The 22,213-nt window shown below is 34.9% G+C and overlaps 1 protein-coding gene across 7 annotated transcripts in view; it reads right to left on the bottom strand.

Moving 5' to 3' along the window:
* Positions 1-22,213, bottom strand: part of PCDH9 (protocadherin 9) — a 920,569-nt gene that overhangs the window by 490,191 nt on the left and 408,165 nt on the right. For 2 of the 7 annotated variants that reach the window (XR_006199549.1, XM_042927600.1), the window contains one exon: positions 15,086-15,333. The exons of the other annotated variants lie outside the window; for them this stretch is intronic. Coding sequence is in view for 1 of the 2 variants with exons in the window: in XM_042927600.1 (XP_042783534.1) it covers positions 15,322-15,333 (12 nt within the window). In the remaining variant the exon portion in view is untranslated. Of the gene's footprint in view, positions 1-15,085; positions 15,334-22,213 lie in introns of those variants that run through there. 7 annotated transcript variants of the gene reach the window in all.

Consider the following 22,213-nt stretch of genomic DNA (forward strand, 5'->3'; position numbering starts at 1 on the left):
ATTCTAAGGGACAAACAAAAGGTTTAACAGAAAAGAGAACTAGGGTACATTAAGATAAAAAAAATAATGCTTACTTCTTTCTCTTTATTCAGAGTAATTCAAAGTAAGTAATTTTTAGGGTATTAATATTATTAATATTATGAATAATCAGAAAATTTGAATATTTATCTTATTCTAATAAAGTATTTTATAAACATTTAGATTAAATTAAAATGCTTATCTGCTTTCCAACGACAATAAATTTAGTCATTAAAATACAAACCAAAACATAATCTACCTTATGTGCTATTCATGGTATTAGATACCATTATAAGATAAAAAGAGGATTTATGTTTGGTGAAATCAATTTCTAGGCCTAAAATGGAGCCTCTTCTGCCCACGTACCACATCAGCAACCCAAAACTTAAATAACTTCTGTGTCCCTGTAAATTCTCCACTTGATAAGAAACAAGAGTATTTCTAGGCAGCGAATCCCCAAATGCCAATCCAACTCGCAGTCTTCTCACCCCAAACAAGGTAGATTATATTGCCCCAGCCAATCAGATATTTTTTTCTATTTTTTTCTCATTCTCTATTCTTTATCCTTTGAAAGTTTTCTTCCTTCTGACCCAGTCTGCAGTTATCTAAAAGGAAGCTGCCCACTTCATGAAGCATTAAGTAAATGTCTGTGTCACCTAAATTGTTTTTCTTCAATCATTTTTAAACAATTTTTGGTGATAAGGAATGAGGCTGCTAACAGCCTGCAGGACAATGAGATTCACAGGCCAGGTTGCCACTGAACCCTTTGAGTACACTGTTTCTGTCATAGTAATGAGAACTGTGAGTAAGCCACTCGGAGAGAGAGAGAGAGAGAGAGAGAGAGAGAGAGAAATTGATTTCAGAAAGGTTCTGAGGTCCTGAAAAGATTCAGGATTTATTAAAATTACCAGAAAGATTCTGGGTCTCCAGAAAAATTCTGGGATAACTACATTGGGAGTCCACTGTGGGTGGTAGCTCTTAGGAAAAAGCCTTAAGGTAAATCCACAGCATAAACTGATAGGGGACATGGGAAAAGAAATTAAAATAAGAAATTAATCAAAATAAAAATCTAAGCAGGCGCAAATGGGACTATTAAAAGATATTAGGGTATCCACCATTGTAAAGAAATCTTCTCTTGAAAGGAATAATAGACCAACTGCAAATGGCAATCTCGGAAGCCAAAGCCACAACATTGGTAGACGTGGGGTGGAGCACTATAAAGCTGTTAAAAAGCTCACAACCTAACTCTAAGACTCCTGTGCTGGAATAAATTGGTCAGGGAATGGGTTAGATTGACACTAAACCACCCTGCTAACCTCAAGAAAATTTATGCACAGTGAGGTACAATGTAAAATATCACAAACTCCCCAACTCGGCAATGTACAATGTACCTTTCTTAGGTATTAAAGTGGCTTTGAGAGACCCAAAGTTTAGTTACAGAAACGGGATCCTCAAGTTTCAAAGAATTGAGCATACCATCCTTTTGGCACATCTGCTTATTTTATGTCTAAGAACTGTGACCCTGGAAGCTGTAGGTACTGACAAAAATGGTAAAATCTTACTAAGACAACCAAGAATTACAATGACCATTATGAGGAGCATACCAGTTAGATAAGACCATTTACATCAACAAGAGTGCTTGAAAGAAATCGTTCCCAAATCAAACAGAATGAAATGCCTATTTTAATTATCATGCAGAAGCTATCAAAAGGCTTCAAAATTCCAAAATAGCTTCACCGGATGATTCATTGCAAAGGCCAATGAAAAATTAAAGACACATGTACTTTAAACAAAAACATATAGGACTGAAATAACTTCTACTACTTTCCTCTATCCTCCTTTGTCTGAGTACTCACAGTCTACTTATCCTCTATCTGAATTGCTTTTCCACTCTGAAGAGATCACAAGCTTATAAACGAAAGTCCATCGAGCTAGTGGGCTTACAATTGCAACAGCTTAAAGACTAGAGATGTAAAACACTTCGGACTCCCCTGTGCACTCTGCTAGGGGTCCATAATCAAAACTGACCCTGAATTCCAATGTCTCAGTTTCTCTCAAACAGCTTCACTGAATAAACACTTGGGGGAAGTAGACACAGTTATTAAGAAATATATAAATAGGCCAACTGACTTATAGAAGTGTTCCTCAATTTGGGATTTCTTGACTTATTTGATTCTGGCTGATTTGGGTCATGGGGACCCTGGCTCAGGAGTATTCTCGAAACCATGGACATTGTTTTGTTGCTAATAATTACTATTGTCTAATATGCCATGTTCTCTCAAAAGTTTTAAATGCACATGGGCAGCTATTGACCAGCTGACACATGGTCTCTGACTGGAATGACAGAAGAACAAAACGTTGTAACTATGTGTAAGAGTGTACTCTGACATGGTTTCTTGTGTATACTACACTGAGACCTGAAAAGACAATGGTAACTAAGAGTCACACTAAGACTGATATTTTTGATCAAACCTCTTAAATGGTCAAGAGGATGATCAAAAGGGGGGACTGTTGAAATAAGTTTCTAGGTCCAAGATAAGCTCCTGTAAATGTTCTCCTTGACCAGCACACAGTACGTCTAGGCAGCCGATCTCCAAACATCAAGCCAACTATGGGCTCTACACTTATTCCCTTATTCCTTTTCACCCCAAACAAGGGGGACTCTGTGGCCCTAGTCAATAAGATATTTTTCTATTTTCCTCTTTATTCCTTATCCTATAAAACCTTTCTGCCCTCTGTCCCATTTTGCAGTTCTCCAAAATAAGACTATTTGTTTCATAAAGTGTTAAATTAAGTTTGTTTTGTATCACCTAAATTTTCCTCTCTAACCATTGTTAGTTTCTTATCTGTTCTACTTCTAGGTTTGTTTTCTTTTAGGTTTGTTTTCTTTTATTGATACTTCTAACTTTCTAGTCTCTATTCAACTCATTGAGATTAAAAGGATTCCTTCTCCGATAAAATTATTTATAAACTAGGGTTACTGGGTTCTGATTATAATGTAAATTCAGATTGAACTCTATGTCTTCAGTTATTTCTATTTTGTAAAACTTTTGTATCTCTGGTGACCGTGAATTCTTTGTTGTGCAATTGTACGTTAAAGGTGGAAATGTTTGTCTCCATTTTTATGTTCAGCTGAAAGCAGTATTTTACACTAGATAAATAAGTACAATCATGTTTTCCTACTCAGATCTCTCTTAGACCTCTGGATTAGGAAAAAATGAAGATACTTCAGAGGATCAAAAAGAAATAGGCAACAAGAGGAAAATTGAATCACAGAAATATAGTAGCTATTCCTTTTTGAACCTTACAGAGTAATAGGGTTTATATAAACATAAGCTAAACGGACCATTTTATATCCTTCTGAGACTTTCTGGAAGCCAAACTCGTAAGAGTCATACTTCACTAGCAATGGCACAACATATCTTCTACCAAGTACTTAGTCAGTTTTCATAGAAAAAGGCAGTATTTTAAATGGCATCCTTAAGAGAGTAAGCCAGACCATTTATTTTCTGGAGGAAATAAATTTGGAGTGGTAAATGATGCAGGAACTTTTTTTTATTAAGTCATCCTAATTTCATAGCAGTTCTACAAACTCTGTGACCAGAATCCCCAACTTAAAAATAAAAACATCTGTTAATTGTTCCTGTATGAAATTGTTATCCTTATGTGAGGATTTTTGTGGTGCACTCAATTCCCAATGTGTCGTAATATCATAACTGGAAATAATTAGCAACATGTCTAGAAGATTTAGCTAAGAAACATGTTAATTTGGCCTGGAGATAGTTCTTTTATCTTGCACATTTATTTTCACAGATTTCTTACTGAGTTTGTCTATATGATTTTATGTCAACTGACTACTCAAAATTGCATACTATATGAACACTGCTTTTATAAAATGTTGAGAGTTGTTTTCTTTATTATTGAATTTTATGCCTCAATCTATATCAATAATTTGAACATGTCAGTATAAAGCAGCATGAGTCAGCTCACTAGTCCCTTAGCTTTTCATTCTTTTTCTTTTAACTTCATTGAGGAATAACTGACATAAAATTATGTATATTTAAAGTGTGCAATGTGATAATTTGATATACATATACATTATAGAATGATCACCAAGATCAAGATAATGAACACAATCATCACTTTGCATTAGTTAATATAGGTAACCTTTGTCTGTGTGTTGTGAGAATGCTTAAGATCTACTATCAGCAGCTTTCAAGTATGGTCCATGCTGTTCATTAGACCCTTAGAACTTACGTTTCTTATAACTGAAAATGTGTACCCTTTGATGTATCTCACTGTTTCCCTTTCTCCTCAGCCCCTGGTAACCACCATTCTATTCTGCTTATGTGAAATTGGCCTTTTTTTTTTTTTATTCCACATGTAGGTGATAACATACTTTCTTTTTTATTTTGCTAGGCATAATGCCCTCCAGATACTAACAGCATACATTTGACTCTCATGGGTGGTGGTGGGGAGGGTATGGGACACCAACCTCTCCCCCCTTGCAGTGGAAAATCTGCATATAACTTTTAACTCCCCAAAAACTTAACTACAAATAGTATATTGTTGACTGGAAACCTTACTGATAACATAGACAGTTGATCAACACATATTTTGTATGTTATATGTATTATACTGTATACTTATAATGACATCAACTAGAGAACAGAAAATGTTAATAAGAATACTATAAGGGAGAGAAAATACATTTACAGTACTATACTGCATTTATAAAAAAAAAAAAAAATCCGGGGCACCGTGGTGGCTCAATTGGTTAAACATCCAACTCTTGATTTAGGCTCGGGCCATGATCTCACGGTTTGTGAGATCAAGCCTAGGGTCAGGCTCTGAATTATTTGGGATATTCTCTCTCCCTCTCTCACCACCACTCCCCCACTTGCACATGTGCTCTCTAACTCTCCAAAAATAAATGAATAAACCTTAAAAAAAATCCACGTGTAAGTAAGACCCATTCAGTTCAACCTTGTGTTGTTCAAGGATCAAGTGTAATATGTTTCATTTAATACATAAGCACACACATATACTGTATACTTAGGTATTAGAATTTTTTATTTACACACATAAACATATGTATAAGATTTATTTACTTCATGTATTTACTTTTGTCTCTGCATGCAGATCTTGAGTATACAGCAGGCTCAGTAATTTCAAATTTATCCATAATTGCTAGGGAATGAATATCTCTGATGAAATTGGTTAAAAAGTTAAAATGTATATGCTTAATGGATGACCAATATTCAAAGATTTAGAACTTGTATCATATCAAGCAAATCCTACTTTCAATTATTGACATGTTTCAGTCATAATTATGAATAGAAGTTTTTACTATGCAGTGCTACAGCTATGTTGAACAAGAAATTAGTCTGAATTTGTGATACCTTAGAGTTTTTAAATCATTAACCTATTATTGATTTTCATTATTACTTTTAAAAGATATGTTTTAAATAAAGACAATTGACTTCTCTGAATTCTGGATGGATATAAGCTACTACCTACGTACCATATGGGTATTATTCATATATTTGTATATAGAACTGTATTGTGAGACTTTAACATATATTTCAAATAGTTTTGAGTTTTTAGAGCCTGTAGTATACACTCATCTATACATTTAATAATGCAATGTAAAATATTAAAGACATGTAAAATTATTGAGAAATAGAAATGTATTCTATCTCATATTAGATTATAAATTTAACAATACTAAAAATTATATATGTAAAGGAATTTGAGACTATATTTATATGCTAAACAGAAAAAGTGACTCTACTTTTAATATGTTTACATTTTTAGTTTTCCATAATTATTAAAATATAAAAATTAAGTCACTTTTATGATTACAGTATTTTCACATATCTAACAAAGACAGCATACTGAATCATGCCCCATTTAAAAATAGGGCATTATAGTGGCTCCTGGGTGGCTCAGTCGGTTAAGCATCTGACTTCGACTCAGGTCATTATCTCCTGGCTCATGAATTTAAGCCCCACATTGGGCTCTGAGCTGACAGTCCAGAGCCTGTAGTCTGCCTCAGATTCTGTGTCTCCGTCTCTGCCCTCGCCACTTGTGCTCGCTCTCTCTCTCTCAAAAATAAATAAACATTAAATTTTTTTTGAAAAAAATAAATAAAAATGGGGCATTATATACATGTTTCCAATTTAATGCAAGAAGTATAAAGTATTGGGGCGCCTGGGTGGCTCAGTCGGTTAAGCGGCCAGCTTCGGCTCAGGTCATGATCTCGCGGTCCGTGAGTTTGAGCCCCGCGTCGGGCTCTGTGCTGACAGCTCAGAGCCTGGAGCCTGTTTCAGATTCTGTGTCTCCTTCTTTCTGACCCTCCCCCGTTCATGCTCTGTCTCTCTCTGTCTCAAAAGTAAATAAACGTTAAAAAAAAAAATTAAAAAAGTATAAAGTATCATTTATAAAGACAATCCCTTCAAAATATTTAATTAAGTATAGGCAGATTTTAATAAATAAGCCATGAATATATAGGGAAAAAACATAGATTAAATAATAAAAGTAGAGATTTTATAATATAGAGTGAAAGTAACAATTTTGCAAGTTGCTTCTTTATATCAAAGGGTTAGCCAAGGATTCCTTTGATAACGAATTTTCATAAGACATCTTAATATAATGTTAACTGCATGTGATAATGCATTGATCTTTCAGGAACACAGACTAGTTATTGAGAATGCCTAAAATCTCACCCTATTCTCAAAGCATATTTTGGTTCATCTCAGCCACTGTGCCCTAATATTAAATATTAAACATTCTAAGTAATTTTAGACAGAGCTCATAAAATTGTCCAGGATATTTGCAGTATGTTTTAGTTTCAGACCACAAAGAATTTGTTTTAGTGAACGAAACTCATTTCTCTGACACTATATTACATCAGTCATCAAAAATGTCAGGTTTTCTGATTTCCTTTTCTATGCAGTTATCTCATCTTATGTGTTCACCCAGTCAACCGAAATTTATAAAACATGTAATATTTATGAAACATTCTTCCTAGGAAGGCACCATGTGGACTTCTAAAATGAATGGTACCTAAGCAACTTTGTTAGAGCCTTAGTTGTTTGTATCCAAAAATTCCTTTCATTATTTATTAGTCAAAATTAATCAATTCAACTTAAGCCATTAAAAACATTTTACTTATTAATACAAAATTGCAATCTATTGAATCGATTTAACTACTTCAAATCTATTTTTTAACAACTTGTCTTAACATACTAAGATATTTTCAACAAAATTTATTCTTTGACTTGTCAAAGGTAGCTTGGACTAAATTTTTAATTCCACCTTCCTTTGCTTGAAATAATATGTATATAGCTAAATGTTCAAAAAATGTTAAGTCCAATTGGACATAGGATTATTAAACTTGATTTTCTAATTCAAAAAAATGAGCAAGGTGAGAGAATGGAACATATTCCAGAAATATCCCAAGGTCTGAAGTCCATCCAAAAGATTATACCCACATAAAAGGATGGGTTTTTGTAGCTTTCTTTGTGTCCCAACACTAAAGATTTCAAGCCACAGGAGACTTCTATTATCAGCATAGTCAACAAATTAAGAATAGAGGCTAAACTCTTCAGGAATAAAATAGCCCCATAAGTTTAAGATACTTATGTTTATTCTGTTACAATCTACACAACATGGCTTTCTTTAATTTTAATTTGCTAGCATTTTCTAATCATCTGAAAGAGAAACATGGTTCTAGAATGCTTTCATTCCATATGGCCTGTCACTAAAGGACACATGGAACAAATGCAAATGCACTTGCTACTTTAGGATACATTGTATTTTTTTCATAGCATATTTGAGGAGCATTGAGGACCAGTACTAAACTTTACTTGTATAAATTCTCAGTATCATGAAGCAGGGTATTTCAAAAGCTTTAACAAAGTTTAATGCAAGTTTGTTAGGTTATCTGTTTAGCTAAATCAAAATTGCCAAAGTAGTGATAAAAGTCGACTGTCTCAACAAAATCAACATGATGAAATTCCTGTTTTCTCACACACCCAAGCAACTACTCCACATGAACGCATCTATTCAAGAATTTGGCTGATAGACAACCAGCTTGATAAAATAAATGGTGCCAAAAGAAATCACAAAATACATGACACTATAGAAGGAAGCTATTCTCATTTATTTAAAATATTATACTAAGTTTTTGCATATTGATCGTAATCATTGACTTGGTAAGGCATTAATATTTATCCTTAAAGAAACAGTAAATTTAATAAAATGCATTACCTGTATAAAATTACATTTCTAGTATCAAATTAAAACCTAGAGACTCCTTAAAGATTTCAATAAAACTACCCAAAGAATGAGTGTATTTAACATTCCAGAATCATTTTTAGGATGATAGAAAGATAACTTGCATGTTAAAGACCATATTGTATAACATATTCAAGGACTTACATAAATCATTCCCTGAGCTTGAATTCACCACATGGTCATGGAATGGATTCCAAAATGGCACAATGTCAGGAAAGCACTGACAATAGCACTTATTAGCATATTACTCTCCAGGATTCCCTGAAAAAATGCAAATGATGTCTGTTCTGGGTTTGGTTCTTCTTGTTGTGGCTAATGTAGATGCATACTAATAAAGGTCATGATTAAATTCCATTAAAAAGAAAGAGGCAATATAAAGAATGTGGATTTTCAAGTTAGACAAATCTGAGATGAAATCTCATTTCTACACTACTAGATCTGTGATCTCAAACAATTACCACCTGTGAGTCTCAGTTTTCACTCCTTTTGTAATTGGAATAATATACTGTTTACTCAATATGTATTAAAGAGATTACTATGTTCTTGCCAATATAGTTAATCCAGGGAATGCATCAATGAACAAGATAAAAACCCTGTCTTATGGTGGTGGAGTCAATTACATATAAAGCCAAATAAAATAATATCAGAGTTATATGGGCTGTGAAGAAAATAATGCAGAACTAAAGAGCGAAAAGGGAAGAGGGGGAGACTTTTAAAATATGGAGTCAGGAAAGATCTCTCTGAAGAAATGGCTTTTGAGCAGAGACCTAAATGATGAAAAGAGGCCATATTCTGGACAGAAAGAAGAAGCAAAAAACTCAAAGCATATAAAAAGTTTAAGTTTTGGTTTCTGCAAAGCAATTCAGGGCTGTGGTAAGTTGAGTAATGACTCCCAAAGATATGCAAGTCCTCATCCCTGCAAACTGTGAATGCTACCTGATAGGATGAAAGGGACTTTGCAGATGTGATGAAGATTCTTGAGGTGGGATAATGACCCTGGATTACCAGTAATTACCTGTGTTTTTGTAAAACAGAGGTAAAAGGAGAATTGACTCAGAGGGTGGTAGGAGATGTGAAGCCAGAGACTGGAGTGGTGCAAAGAATGGGTCACCAGTTAGGGTTGCAGGAAGCAAGAAAAGCCAAGCAAACAGATTCTCCCCCAGCATTTCCAAAAGGAACAATCCACTGACATCTTGACTATAGGTCAGCAAAACTGATTTTGAAATTTCATAGGTAACTTTGTGTTGTTTTAAGCCTCTAAGTTTATGGTAATTTGGACAGCAAGAATAGAAAAGGATACTCTGAGCACCAGATGATGGTAAATTATACCTGGGGAGTGGTGGTGACTGAGGTAGAGAAAATGCTGAGGTGCGGGTTATATTTTGAAGGTGGTGTAGACAGGACTTGCTGATAGTTAGGATTTGTGGAGTGAACACATCCAAAAACATGGAGAAACTGGGTGATTGTGCACCATTTACAAGAGATGGCTAAGCCTAAACAAAGACGGTAGGAAATGGTGGAAAGCGAATCAAGAGTTCATATCTTCTCCATGTTCTATTTTAAGCAATGGAGTTGTTTTAAATGTTAATTAATGAATGGGTAACAAAGAGATTCAGCTAAAAATAATGAACAGGGACAGTAAGGATGATAGTCCCTTTTGCTCCCATGGGACAGTTAGAGGACACTATTAAAAGACAGAAAAAGGGGTGCCTGGGTGGCTCAGTTAAGCATCCAACTCTTGATTCAGCTCAGGTCATGATCTTACGGTTCGTGAGTTCAAGCCCCGCATCAGGCTCCACATTGTTACCATGGAGCCTGCTTGGGATTCTCTCTCTCCCTCCCTCTCTGCCCTTCCCCCACTCGCTCTCTCTGTCTCTCTTTCAAAATAAATAAATAAACCTTTAAAAATTAAACAAATAAAAGACAAAAACAAAAACAAAAAAAAAGTGACTTCCCCAGAGATCACATTATCAATAATTAGTAATTAAACAATAAAACCAACCATTATTAAAAAAAATTTACTGAATATAAAAATAGATCTCATCTCTTCTCTGTATCCAGTTTCTTAGAAGTAAAATTGCAAACATATTCACTTACTAATTAAATTCAAGCCAGTATCTTAACAACATCTGAGGAAGATACTGGCACACAGAACAGAAGAAATAACATAGAATACTAAGTTTAAAACATGAAAGTACTAATAACTATTTTATAGGGCTGATGTAGGGATAAATGAAAGCATAAATGAAAATCAGTACACCTGTAGTATATAGAGGTAAATCAAGGCACACTTTGGGACTTCAAAGTCCTATGTGGTAGTCAGTTTTATCCTAAACACAAAATAATTCCAAAATTCCTGTGATGTAACCACTTCAGGAGATAAATATAAATACAGCACTCCAAAATTAAACTAATGACAACATTACTGAAAACAGGACTAAATACTAAGTCTGCCCCTAGTTATAAAAGTGTATACTTCTTCTCCAACACATATAAGTCTTTTAATTATGCTATTTAATCAACATTTTGAGGTAAAACCAGCAGCATCTATAAACAATACTACATACCATTAATCATCTAAGGAAATCATTGTTTTTTAAGTCTATCAGTACATGATGTTTTAGAACAGTAGGAAAAAGCTAAAATAATTAAGATGTCCATAAATCACTCATCTGTCTTAGTCAACACTAACATAGTATACTAAGGAAAAGTGACAAAGAGTGCAGGGAATCAGAGAGAAGGCATAGAATAAAAAACTTTTTTAAAGGAATTTGAATAAATTATTAAATGTACCCTGAAGATCCACAGTGATTGTTCCTTAAATGTTCATGAAGGCCATATACAAAACAAAAAAAACAAAAAAACAAAAAAACAATAAAAAAAACCAACAGGTAATATTGTCCTCAATGGTGAATAACTGAGAGCTTTCCCCCTAAGGTCAGGAACACAGACAGGAATGTCCACTTTCACCACTGTTATTCAACATAGTATTGGAAGTACTAGCCTCAGCAATCAGACAACAAAAAGAAATAAAGGGCATACAAATAGGCAAATTTTTTTGTACTAAAAATCTATAAAATACCTAGGAATAAATCTAACCAAAGAGGTAAAAGATCTATACACTGAAAACTATAGAAAGCTTATGAAGTAAATTGAAGAAGACACAAAGAAATGGAAAAACACTCCATGCTCATGGATTGAAAGAATAAATATTGTTAAAATGTCGATACTACCCAAAGCAATCTTACATATTCAATGCAATCCCTATCAAAATAACATGAGCGTTCTTCACTGAGCTAGAACAAACAATCCTAAAATTTTTATGGAACCAGAAAAGACCCCATGTAGCCAAAGTCAGGTTGAAAAAGAAAAACAAAGATGGAGGCATCACAATTATGGACTTTAAGCTGTATTACAAAGCTGTAATCATCAAAACATACAGTATGATACTGGCACAAAAACAGATATATAGATCAATGAAACAAAATAGAGAACCCGGAAATGGACCCACAGAGATAAGGCCACCTAATCTTTGACAAAGCAAGAAAGAATATCCAATGGAAAAAGACAGTCTCTTCAGCAAATAGTATTGGGAAAACTGGACAAGGACATGCAGAAAAATGAACCTGGACCACTTTCTTACACCATATACAAAAATACACACAAAATGGATAAAAGACCTAAACATAAGCAAGACAGGAAGCCAACGAAGTCCTAGAGGAGAAAACAGGCAACAACTTCTTTGACCTCGGCTGCAACAGATTTTTACTCGACATGTCTCTGGATGCAAGGGAAACAAAAGCAAAAATGAAGTATGGGGGAGGGCACCTGAGTGACTCAGTCAGTTAAGTGTCTGACTTCAGCTCAGGTCATGGTCTCATGTCAGGCTCTGTGCTGACAGTTCAGAGCCTGGAGTCTGCTACTGATTCTGTGTATCCCTCTCTCTCTGCCCCTCCCCCACTCATGCTCTATCTCTCTCTGTCTCTCAAAAATGAATAAATGTAAAAAAAAAATTTAAATGAACTATTGGGACCTCATCAAGATAAAAAGTTTCTGCACAGTGAAGGAAACAATCAGTAAAACTAAAAGGCAACCAACAGAATGGGAGAAGATATTTGCAAACAACATATCAGATAAGGATTAGTATCCAAAATCTATAAAGAACCTATCAAACTCAACACCCCAAAAAACAAATAATCCAGGGAAGAAATGGGCAAAAGACATGAATACACACTTTTCCAAAGAAGACATCCAGATGGTTAACAGAAACATGAAAAGATGCTCTACATCACTCATCATCAGGGAAATACAAATCAAAACCACAATGAGAGATCACCTTACACCTGTCAGTATGGCTAAAATTAACTCAGGCGACAATAGATGTTGACGAGGATGTGGAGAAAGAGGAACTCTTCTGCTCTGCTTGTGGGAACGCAAACTTGTGCAGCCACTCTGGAAAACAGTATGTAGTTTCCTCAAAAAATTAAAAATAGAGCTACCATATGATCCAGCAATTGCACTACTAGGTATTTATCCAAAGGATACAGGAGTGTTGATTCGAAACATGCACTCCAATGTTTATAGCAGCACTATCAACAATAGCCAAAGTATGGAAAGAGCCCAAATGTCCATCGACTGATGAATGGATAAAGAAGATGTGGTATATATATACAATGGAATATTACTCAGCAATCAAAAAGAATGAAATCTTGCCATTTGCAACAATGTGGATGGAACTAGAGTGTATTATGCTAAGCGAAATAAGTCATTTAGAGAAAGATAAATATCATATGATTTCACTCATCTGTGGAATTTAAGAAACAAAGCCGATGAACATAGGGGAAGGGAAAGAAAACTAAGATAAAAACGGAGAGGGAGGGTGGCTTTTAAAGATAAAAACTGTTAAATACAGAGAACAAACTGAGGGTTGCTGGCAGGGTGTTGGGGGGGAGGATGGACTAAATGGGTGATAGGCATTAAGGAGGGCACTTGGGATGAGCACTGGGTGTTATATGTAAGTGATGAATCATTAAATTCTATTCCTGAAATCCTTATTCCACTATATGTTAACTAACCTATATTTTAATACAAAAAATAAATTTAAAAAGAAAAAAATTTTATTGTAAGCCATATATCAAAATAATGGTAATAATTTGAGGAGAACATACACATTTCTTTATCACTTAGGTGAGTTGAGTTAAAAAATATACCTCCTACCACAGCCACATTTGATAAGGATGTGTGTCTCCATTAGATGTTGCCAACAGCCATAAAAAGAAACTAGTAATGACATTATTAAACATGAAAGACAAGTAAAAAGCCAGAACCAAAAGGTTACACAATGTAAGATTCTATTTATGTGACATTCTAGAAAAGGCAAAACTATTGGGACAGAAAACAGGTTAGAGGTTACCAAGGGATGGGATTGGGGGTGGGGTCAACAGAAAAGGGGCAGAGGGAGTTATTGGGGATGATGGACATGCTCCATATTCTGATCGTGTAACTGTATCCACTTGTTGAACACACAGCAACTGCACACTGAAAGGGGTGGTTCCACCATATCAAATTAATGACTCCGTAAAGTTAACTTAAAAAAGTGAGAGAAAAAGATATCCCTTTGAAATGTTAAAAAACTATACATTCGTCCTAGAATTCTAAGTTCTAGAATTTATTTCAAAATCTCAAGTTTACAGCCCATTTTTAACTTAGCAAATCTTTATTCAAAAATCTAAAGTTTATATTAAAAAAATAACTCATTTACATTCAACCCTAAGGCTACAACATATAAAAATTATATAAAAGAAAAGGAACTTGTTCCAACTTTTTATTACTTTGGTTTTGAGTTTGTTGAGAGGAAAACAAAACAGCATGAACTGGCCAAGCGGGGTTATAAATATTACACAACCGTCATTGAAACCTTAATGTAAATAAAGCCAGAGCAATTCCTTGGAGCAAGAGACAAAATATGCAGCATGTGCTTTGCTTCTCAGTGACTAGCAGTGTAGGACCATGGATATGAAGGGAAACAAATACTGTCTGGTTAAACTAGTGATTTCATGATGGCTCAAATTCCACTTGATTTTTTAAAAGGCTAACGGCTACTTACCTGAAGCAATTTGGCTGGTTTGTCAGTGGTCATTAACACACCTTCACTATTGACTTCTCCAAAAACGAGCAGGCCACATTAAATATATTTCCATAAATAAACATCATCTCCAGGCTCTTAAAGCTAAGTCATAAATATATTCTAATTAAATATAATATGAACGGAAGATAAAATATTAATATATGTACACTCATAAATATATAACATATAATCAAAGGTATTATTTATAATTATATTATGAAAAAGCTTCAAGAGATTAAGTTCTGAGTTATAAGACATGGGTATTTAAATCAAGGTCCTATACCCTAGTTGTAGATGTCAACACAGTAAAATTAGTGGATCACTTCTCTGAAATTCAAAATGTCTAAATTTTAGATACTTTAATTGATCCACGGCCAATAAATGACTGAAGATATCTTAAATAAAGACTTGATAGGTTTTCACAATTACATAAATAACTTTGAAAAAAACTTTTTTTCTAGGAAAAAGAGAATGAGTTCAAGATGATTAGCACATATATACATTAAGGCAAGAGAATATTTTTTATTAACTTCAACTTTTCAAATTATACCTTTCACAAACTTTGTGCCTGGGGCACAAACATCAAAGTAAAAACATTAATAGAAAACACATTAAATGGAAACAGCTGCAGCTATTACAAAAGTGAGGTCCCTTGGGTAGGTTAAAACAGAGATATGAATTTATAGCATGGTTTGTTACAAACAGGAACTAGATGGAAGAGGAATATGAGTTACATAGAGTCAGGCTCTCAATGGACGGGTGCACGCTGCAGATGAGGAGTTCTTTGGGTGCAGTGGTATCTCTTTCTGTCATACAGATCTTTGGTGCATGCTAGGTTGTTGATCCAAAATGTGAATGATCATTTCTACTGACTGTTATGCAGCATTCTACATTAAAAAAAAAAAAAAAAAACAAACAAACACCTTCGACCTCTTTTTGTTTCAAGCTAAAAGCCTTTTTAAAATTGACAGTATAAAGTATGAGGTGTGGCTTCTGGACACCAATCTTTCGAGAGATTAAGCTGCACTAAGCAGGTGATGTTTTCCTCACCTTTTACGTTCTAAGTTGTTACAAGAGAATTCCAAAATGACAGCAGCTGTGACGAGCATACTAATTCTTGTGCAGCACTTGTGTTTGTTAACTGGCAGGAAGAAATGATCTCTGAGACGGAGAGGTAGGGATAGGGATACGGAAATAAAACTTAGATGGCACACTGGTGTCATATCAAAGCTGAGGACATTTAAACAGCAGAAAAGCCTAATCTTCAGTTGACTTCCATTTGATTTTCACAAATAGGATTTCATCTGAAGCACCAAATTAAATCTGAGACTGAGAAATGGGCCTGTATATTAAGACGCGTCCAAATTAATTGTCGTGATGAGTGGCTGGTTTTCAGCCTCAGATTTGTATGTCACTATTAGTATACTGGGGTTACAGTCTGGGGGTTGGGGGAATTTAAACATAGATTTTACCCTCTTAAGCACATGGCTCTCATCTTCTGGGACAACACTGCCAACAGATCTCTATCAGTTGAGCGATATAATGAAAACATCAGTGGAAAAAAACAAAAGCTTAAAAAGGCTACATAATTCCTTGTATGTCATCTTTATATATATATATATATATATATATATATATATATATATATATATATATATATGGGGAAATATTTCAAATACATTTGTTTTCTCTTCACACAGTTGCTTAAATGTGTTACTGGATTCAGACCAAACCACAGGAGACCACTCAATTTTCACAGAGTTAAAGGATGACAGTAACTGATCAACGACCTCAAAAAAAAAAATTCTGTTTGCTACAATAACGGTACACAAAGGGTATAGGAGCACTGCTGGCTGAGAAGAACACAATCTAACCCAAGACACAAATCATTCTTTAAAGATTATAAATAAAAATTGTTCATGTCTGATCATATTCAAAAAGTAAAACGTATCATAAACTTAGAGCATATACAATTTTATATACAATTTAGTGTATTTAAAGGTGACTAACAACTAAAAACAGAATTAGAATGATTGGATTCAATAGTATTTAAAACACCTTGCAAAAATCTAAACTCACTGTAATACCATGTTTTCCCCTAAGCTTTACCTTAAATGATAAGTTCTAATTACTAATGTTTCATAGACATTTATGCAAAATCAAATCTATAGAAATAGTTTTCACATATACTGATACATGTTTATATTTAGTATGTGCCATACATGAATGAGTATATATAGATACGAGTAATGGTTATTCATTTCTCAGTCTCAATATAGGATGATCCCATTTGGTTAAATTTAGGTTATAATACATAAATCCTTTTCCTAAATGTTTAATCAAATAAAATTAAAAATGTATTTTTTTCTCATGATTGTTATCTTATAAAACAGCTGTTATTATCAACTCAGAGATGTTTAAACATTAGCTCAAATCAGATGACTACCCAATGTTTCACTGGTCCTGGCTCCTTTCCCAAGGTCTTTAAGCCACTGGATGATATATCAGCACTACACTAATCATGCATAGAGCTGAGTTTATTTCTAAGGCCATCAGTATCCTTCCTCTTGTCCTTAAGCTAGTTGATGGAACCAATAAGCTCTAAGTCCCTCTGGTCAAGATCTGAATGCCCTGCCTCTTCACACCATAAAAGAATCAGTTATCAAGTCTTTTTGCATCTCAAAGTGTTTCTTTTCATTCACGGTGCCCTTATTTTAAATCAAACACTTCACCAAGCAGTGTCCCAGCTTATCGATCTTTCCTTTCCCAACAATCCTACACCTTAATACTTGGTAAACTACCCCAAAGAGAGCTGTGATGCTCCTTACTGATTCCTCACAGTAACAGAGAATATTTTCTTATTTCTTATTTCTTTCTTTCTTCTTTCTAACAAAACTAAAGTGAAACCCCTCCCTGGAGCCCAGGTCTTATCTTGACCATACTAATCCTGTTGACTTTTCTCCTTCCTTTATTCATATTTTTAGAAGTATAACTTCTGCTTGTGGGCATCGTTGGAAATGCCAACTCCCCCTTAACATCCTGGCTGATCCTCTCTCCATCTCAAGGCCACGGGAATCATACTCTCATCTTCCTCTCACATTATTTTCCTTCTTGTGGCCAGCATCAAATTCTGTTTTTTGTTGTCTTTTTTTTTTTTTTCTTTTCTTTCTTTACCTACTGTGTACCTGTCCTTCTTATTAGGGAAATACGACCACATTGAAGGTAGGCACTGTTTCTTATCTTTGTATTCCTCAAACAGCCAGGAACATTATTTTAACTGGGGTACATGTTTGATGATTTTTAATAGATGAATGAATAAATGATTGTAACATTCCTCCCTATTTCTACATATAGTTTTTAGTTTAAGTTAGCAATTTCATATAGAAAAGAGGTCACAATTGTGTGAACTGGTATCTGATAATGTTTGCAGAGTAGGCCTTTTACAGAGAACCATTTTTGTAAACTTGAAATTTGAACAAATTCTTCCTTGGTTGTGTATGAAAATAGAATAGGTGATTAGTAACAGAAATGACCTAACCATGACTAGTTTCACCTTGTATTGTTTGTTTATTTTTTTTAAATTTTTAATGTTTATTTATTTGTGAGAGAGACAGAGAGAGAGAAAGACTGAGTATGAGTGGGGGAGGGAGCAGAGAGAGAGGGAGACACAGAATCTGTAGCAGGTTCCAGGCTCTGAACTGTCAGCACAGAGCCTGACTTGGGGCTCAAAGTCACAAACTGCAAGATCATGATGTGAGCCTAAGTCAGATGTTTAGCCCACTGAGTCACCCAGGTGTCTCCACCTTGTCCTGTTTAAATAGCTGAAAATTAGCTAACATACTTAAGTTCAGTAAAACCACTACCAAAATATATTTTTCTATGGAAGAAAAGAATACCTATTCTACCTTGTGGTAAAGTGAAAAAAACTCAGCTTTTACAAATCCATTCCTTTGCATTAATATGGAATTCTTTATTTCCACATAGTCTTTATGTTCTGGTATCCCCTTAACACACAATTGCCAATTCACTATCCTGAATATAATTTCTATATGCCTAATAATCTAAATGTTTATGCACTCTTGGATGCATATATATTATAAAACCATACCCAAAATTACAATTTACGGGTATTTCTAAATTTTGTAAAAGCCCAGAAGAACACTAGAATCATTGCAAACTCTAGGTGTTTGCTTTACAGGTCATTCAAAAAGTCAGTATATTGTGCTGCTTGTATAATTAGCTATTGAACACCAACCAACTGCTGTTAAGATGACAAATTCATAGCACGTTGGGGAATCTAAGAGTTAAGCTTCCTGGTGGTCTTTCAGTTAGAACACTCTTCAGAAAGAATAGAACAAAGAATCAAAATGCATAAGTCTTAAGTTAAATGCCACTAATAGTTAAACATACCTGTAAGTGAAGCTTCCCACTGTTCCATTTAACACTTTAGCAAAAGACTAATGAACTGAGGAGTACTTGGGCTTTGCTCAATCTGGATGCTATGTTTAATAGAATGTTTAATAGAATGACCTCTTTCAAGTTATAGGAGCAACCCTCTTCAAGTCGAGATCAGAAAATATCTGTTTAGCAAGCTTACTTTTAAACTTGAAAACAATAACTTAAATAATCAGGTGCTGAACAGCGCTCCACATTTCTTACAGGAGTGTTTTGACCTGCGCCGTGTTAATTGGGCTTTGGTTCTGTCTTGAAACTGAAGTCCAAGTGCTAAGCATGGTATGTCCTGAGGACTGACTACCAAGTGTATTTAGGACACAGTTGCTAAAGACAATCGCCAGCTAGGCCCAGTTCCAATGGGAAACGATTTCCTCTGGCAGCTTTTGAAGTTTGTTTTTATAGGAAATTGCCTCTTGGAGCATATAAAGCTAATTCATGGCAGTTCCCAGAGCTCCTGCATACCCGTCTGGAGGTCCCCTGTGGACGGAGACGTCTTGTTGACATAATCGGGCTCGGCTCTTGGCAAAGCTCCAGGTGTTTGCGTGGAGCCAGTCAGATTAGGTTGAAAGCCTCTAAATCTTCCCAAGCATCCCCAGGAAGGGAATATAAAATGGTGATGGTGATGTGGCAAGACCCAGGGAACACAGCAAAGTCGTGACATTTGTATTTGGGTCTGTCATTGTGATTCAATAACACAGACTTTGCTAGCGGATTCAGCAGAGGTCATGATACAAAAGTGATGGATGATCTGCAGTTCCATTCTTCCCACCGAATCTGTGTGAGATGCTGAGTTAATGTTACTCTGAGGGTTTGTTATCATGCTACGAAATTTGTTTTCCTCCTAACCATCACAGCAGATATTTTTTGCATTAGAACCCTAGCCTATGTACATTTAAATAATGATTTTAAAATCAGTGGGCATTATTTCTTTTATACAGAAATATTAGGTAACAATCTTATATTTTAAATTTGAAAGGGATTATCCTCTCCCCAGTTCATATACTTATTAACAGATTTTTAAGGACAAAAAAGCAATTTACTCAAATTATAAAAAGCAAGGAGGAAAAAAGCTTAAAATATGACCTTAGACATCTAATTGGGGATAGAAGTGGAAAATCAAAAGCACTATGAATTTGAAAAATACAAGAACCAGCATTTCTTTTTCCAGGTGTAAGAAATACTGAGGTTTGAGCAAAAAAGTAATGTTAAGTGAGTTGAAACATCAGAAACAAAGAAAACAGCAGCTGGGTACAGAATAGATAGAAACAAAAGTGACAGTACATTTAGTCACATGGAGAAACAGAGTTGAAAGAAACTGTATTTGTTTGAATTTGATATTGTTCACTGAAGGAACAGTGGGAACAGTAAGGAACCCTGAAGTTGAAAATGCAGAGCTGGTTCTCTTATACCTTTGGCCCCTATTTTTGGCTCTACATTTCTTAGGAATAAAAGAGAATGAAAATCTGATGTGGGATCTTCTTATCAATAGCCTACTTAAATTTGACGACTTTTTTATGTTATGCAAATTTTACAGATTGTCCTTTTATCTCACTCCTTTCACACTTAAATATCATTTTCATATGATTTTTTAAAAGATGTTCTTTTGTTTGGAAAGCCATCCTGGTACCTATCAAACTTCTTGACCTTCTTAGCGATTCCATTCACAGTCTCCTTTCTCTACTATGTCTTTACCTGAACCCCATACACGAAAGGACAAAAGTTAACTCTATTTTCTGTGCACCTTCAGCACTTACTTCACTAAATGGTAATTCTTGCTTATGTGTCTGTCTCATCCAAGAAAAGCTGAGCTTTTTGAGATTGGGAATACCATCCTCTCCAACCCCGCATTTTTGCTTCATTGGCATATCTATTTTCTGGCCCTTTGTGGACTGTGAGTAAACGTTTCTGAATGAACCCGTCAGTGGCTTTCCCTGTGTCTGACATTCCATTTTCTATGACTGATAGGTAAAAACCAGACATCAGGTCAGATTGTCTTGGCTTGAATTTCGCATCCCTGATGGACTAGGTGTGTGACCTTCAACAAGTCATTTTTCTGGGCCTCAATACTTCCCCTATAAAACAGTCTATTCATAACAGCTGGCCCGAGGGGTAAATGTGTTAATGTACAAAAACTGCTCACAAAAGACTTCGGCACATACTAAGTACCCAAGCAAGCACTAGCGATTAGCATTCTCATTAATGCATGGAGCCACCTGTATGGAAACCGTGAGGATTTCCTTGGCGTGTGTACCCATGGATGGAATTGCTAGGCCACAAGAGATACCAAAATTATGAAGGTCAACTGCCCAGCTAATATTTTTGAAGTACTGTTTAGGGTACATGTTTTAATTTTTTGTCTGCCTTAATTCCAAAATCTCTCAAAAGCAAATAGCCTTTTGAGTTTCCCTTTACTTTGTATTTAACAAATGCTCACCCAGCAATTTCAGTATGTCAGGTCTTTTCCCAAATGTTTCATACATAGTAAGTCACCTAATTCTCATGAACTAACATGCTGTTGCTAGTGGCTTCATTTTATAGAGGAGGAAAGTGATGGATAGAGAACTCAACTGATCTGAACAAAATGAGGCAAAAATAAGTGGCTCCAAAGACCATGCTTAGAGAATCACTGCATTCCTCTGTCCCTCACCTAGCTGAACTCCTTTTGAACACCCTGCTGTTTTTAAGCCTCTTCTGCCTCCCTTTCTTTATTTCTTGTTCTGATTCTGTTCTGCTTCCTTTTTCCAAATCAACTAGTTGGTAAGGGAACGAGGAAAACAAACTATGTAGTGGACAGAAACCTTTCTTCAATTTTTGCCCTGCTCCAAAGCCTACGAAAAATATGTCCCAAGTATTCCACGTCTCAAATTTTTATGATTCAATGACTTTGTCTAGAAATAGCAACCTTCTAAGCCATCTTTGTGTAGCTATGAGGTTTGGTAATATTTTCATCAAATAAGCTTTAAGAAAATAAAGGCAATCCCCAGGAAATAGATAAGAGTTATACCACAAGACTGCCAAACACACACCCATGGGAATTAACACCAAGAGCTTCTTCCTCTCCCATTTTAATCAGTGCCAGAAAGTGCATAGCAATTGGAAGATGGTGTGAATGAAACTGAATACTTGATTTTCACTGTACATAAAAGAAAAAATTAAACATCAAAAATTAAAATTAAAGCATAAAAAATTAAAAATGAGATTAATCCACTGTGCCAAATTTTCCAGTTTTGTACTCATTACCATTACTTCCAGGTTTCTAAATATATGTTCATGTTACAGAACATATATTTCATTCCACATTATCTTTTCTCA

This window comes from Panthera leo, chromosome A1 (assembly GCF_018350215.1).
Source record: "Panthera leo isolate Ple1 chromosome A1, P.leo_Ple1_pat1.1, whole genome shotgun sequence".
NCBI classification, from domain to species: Eukaryota; Metazoa; Chordata; class Mammalia; order Carnivora; family Felidae; genus Panthera; species Panthera leo.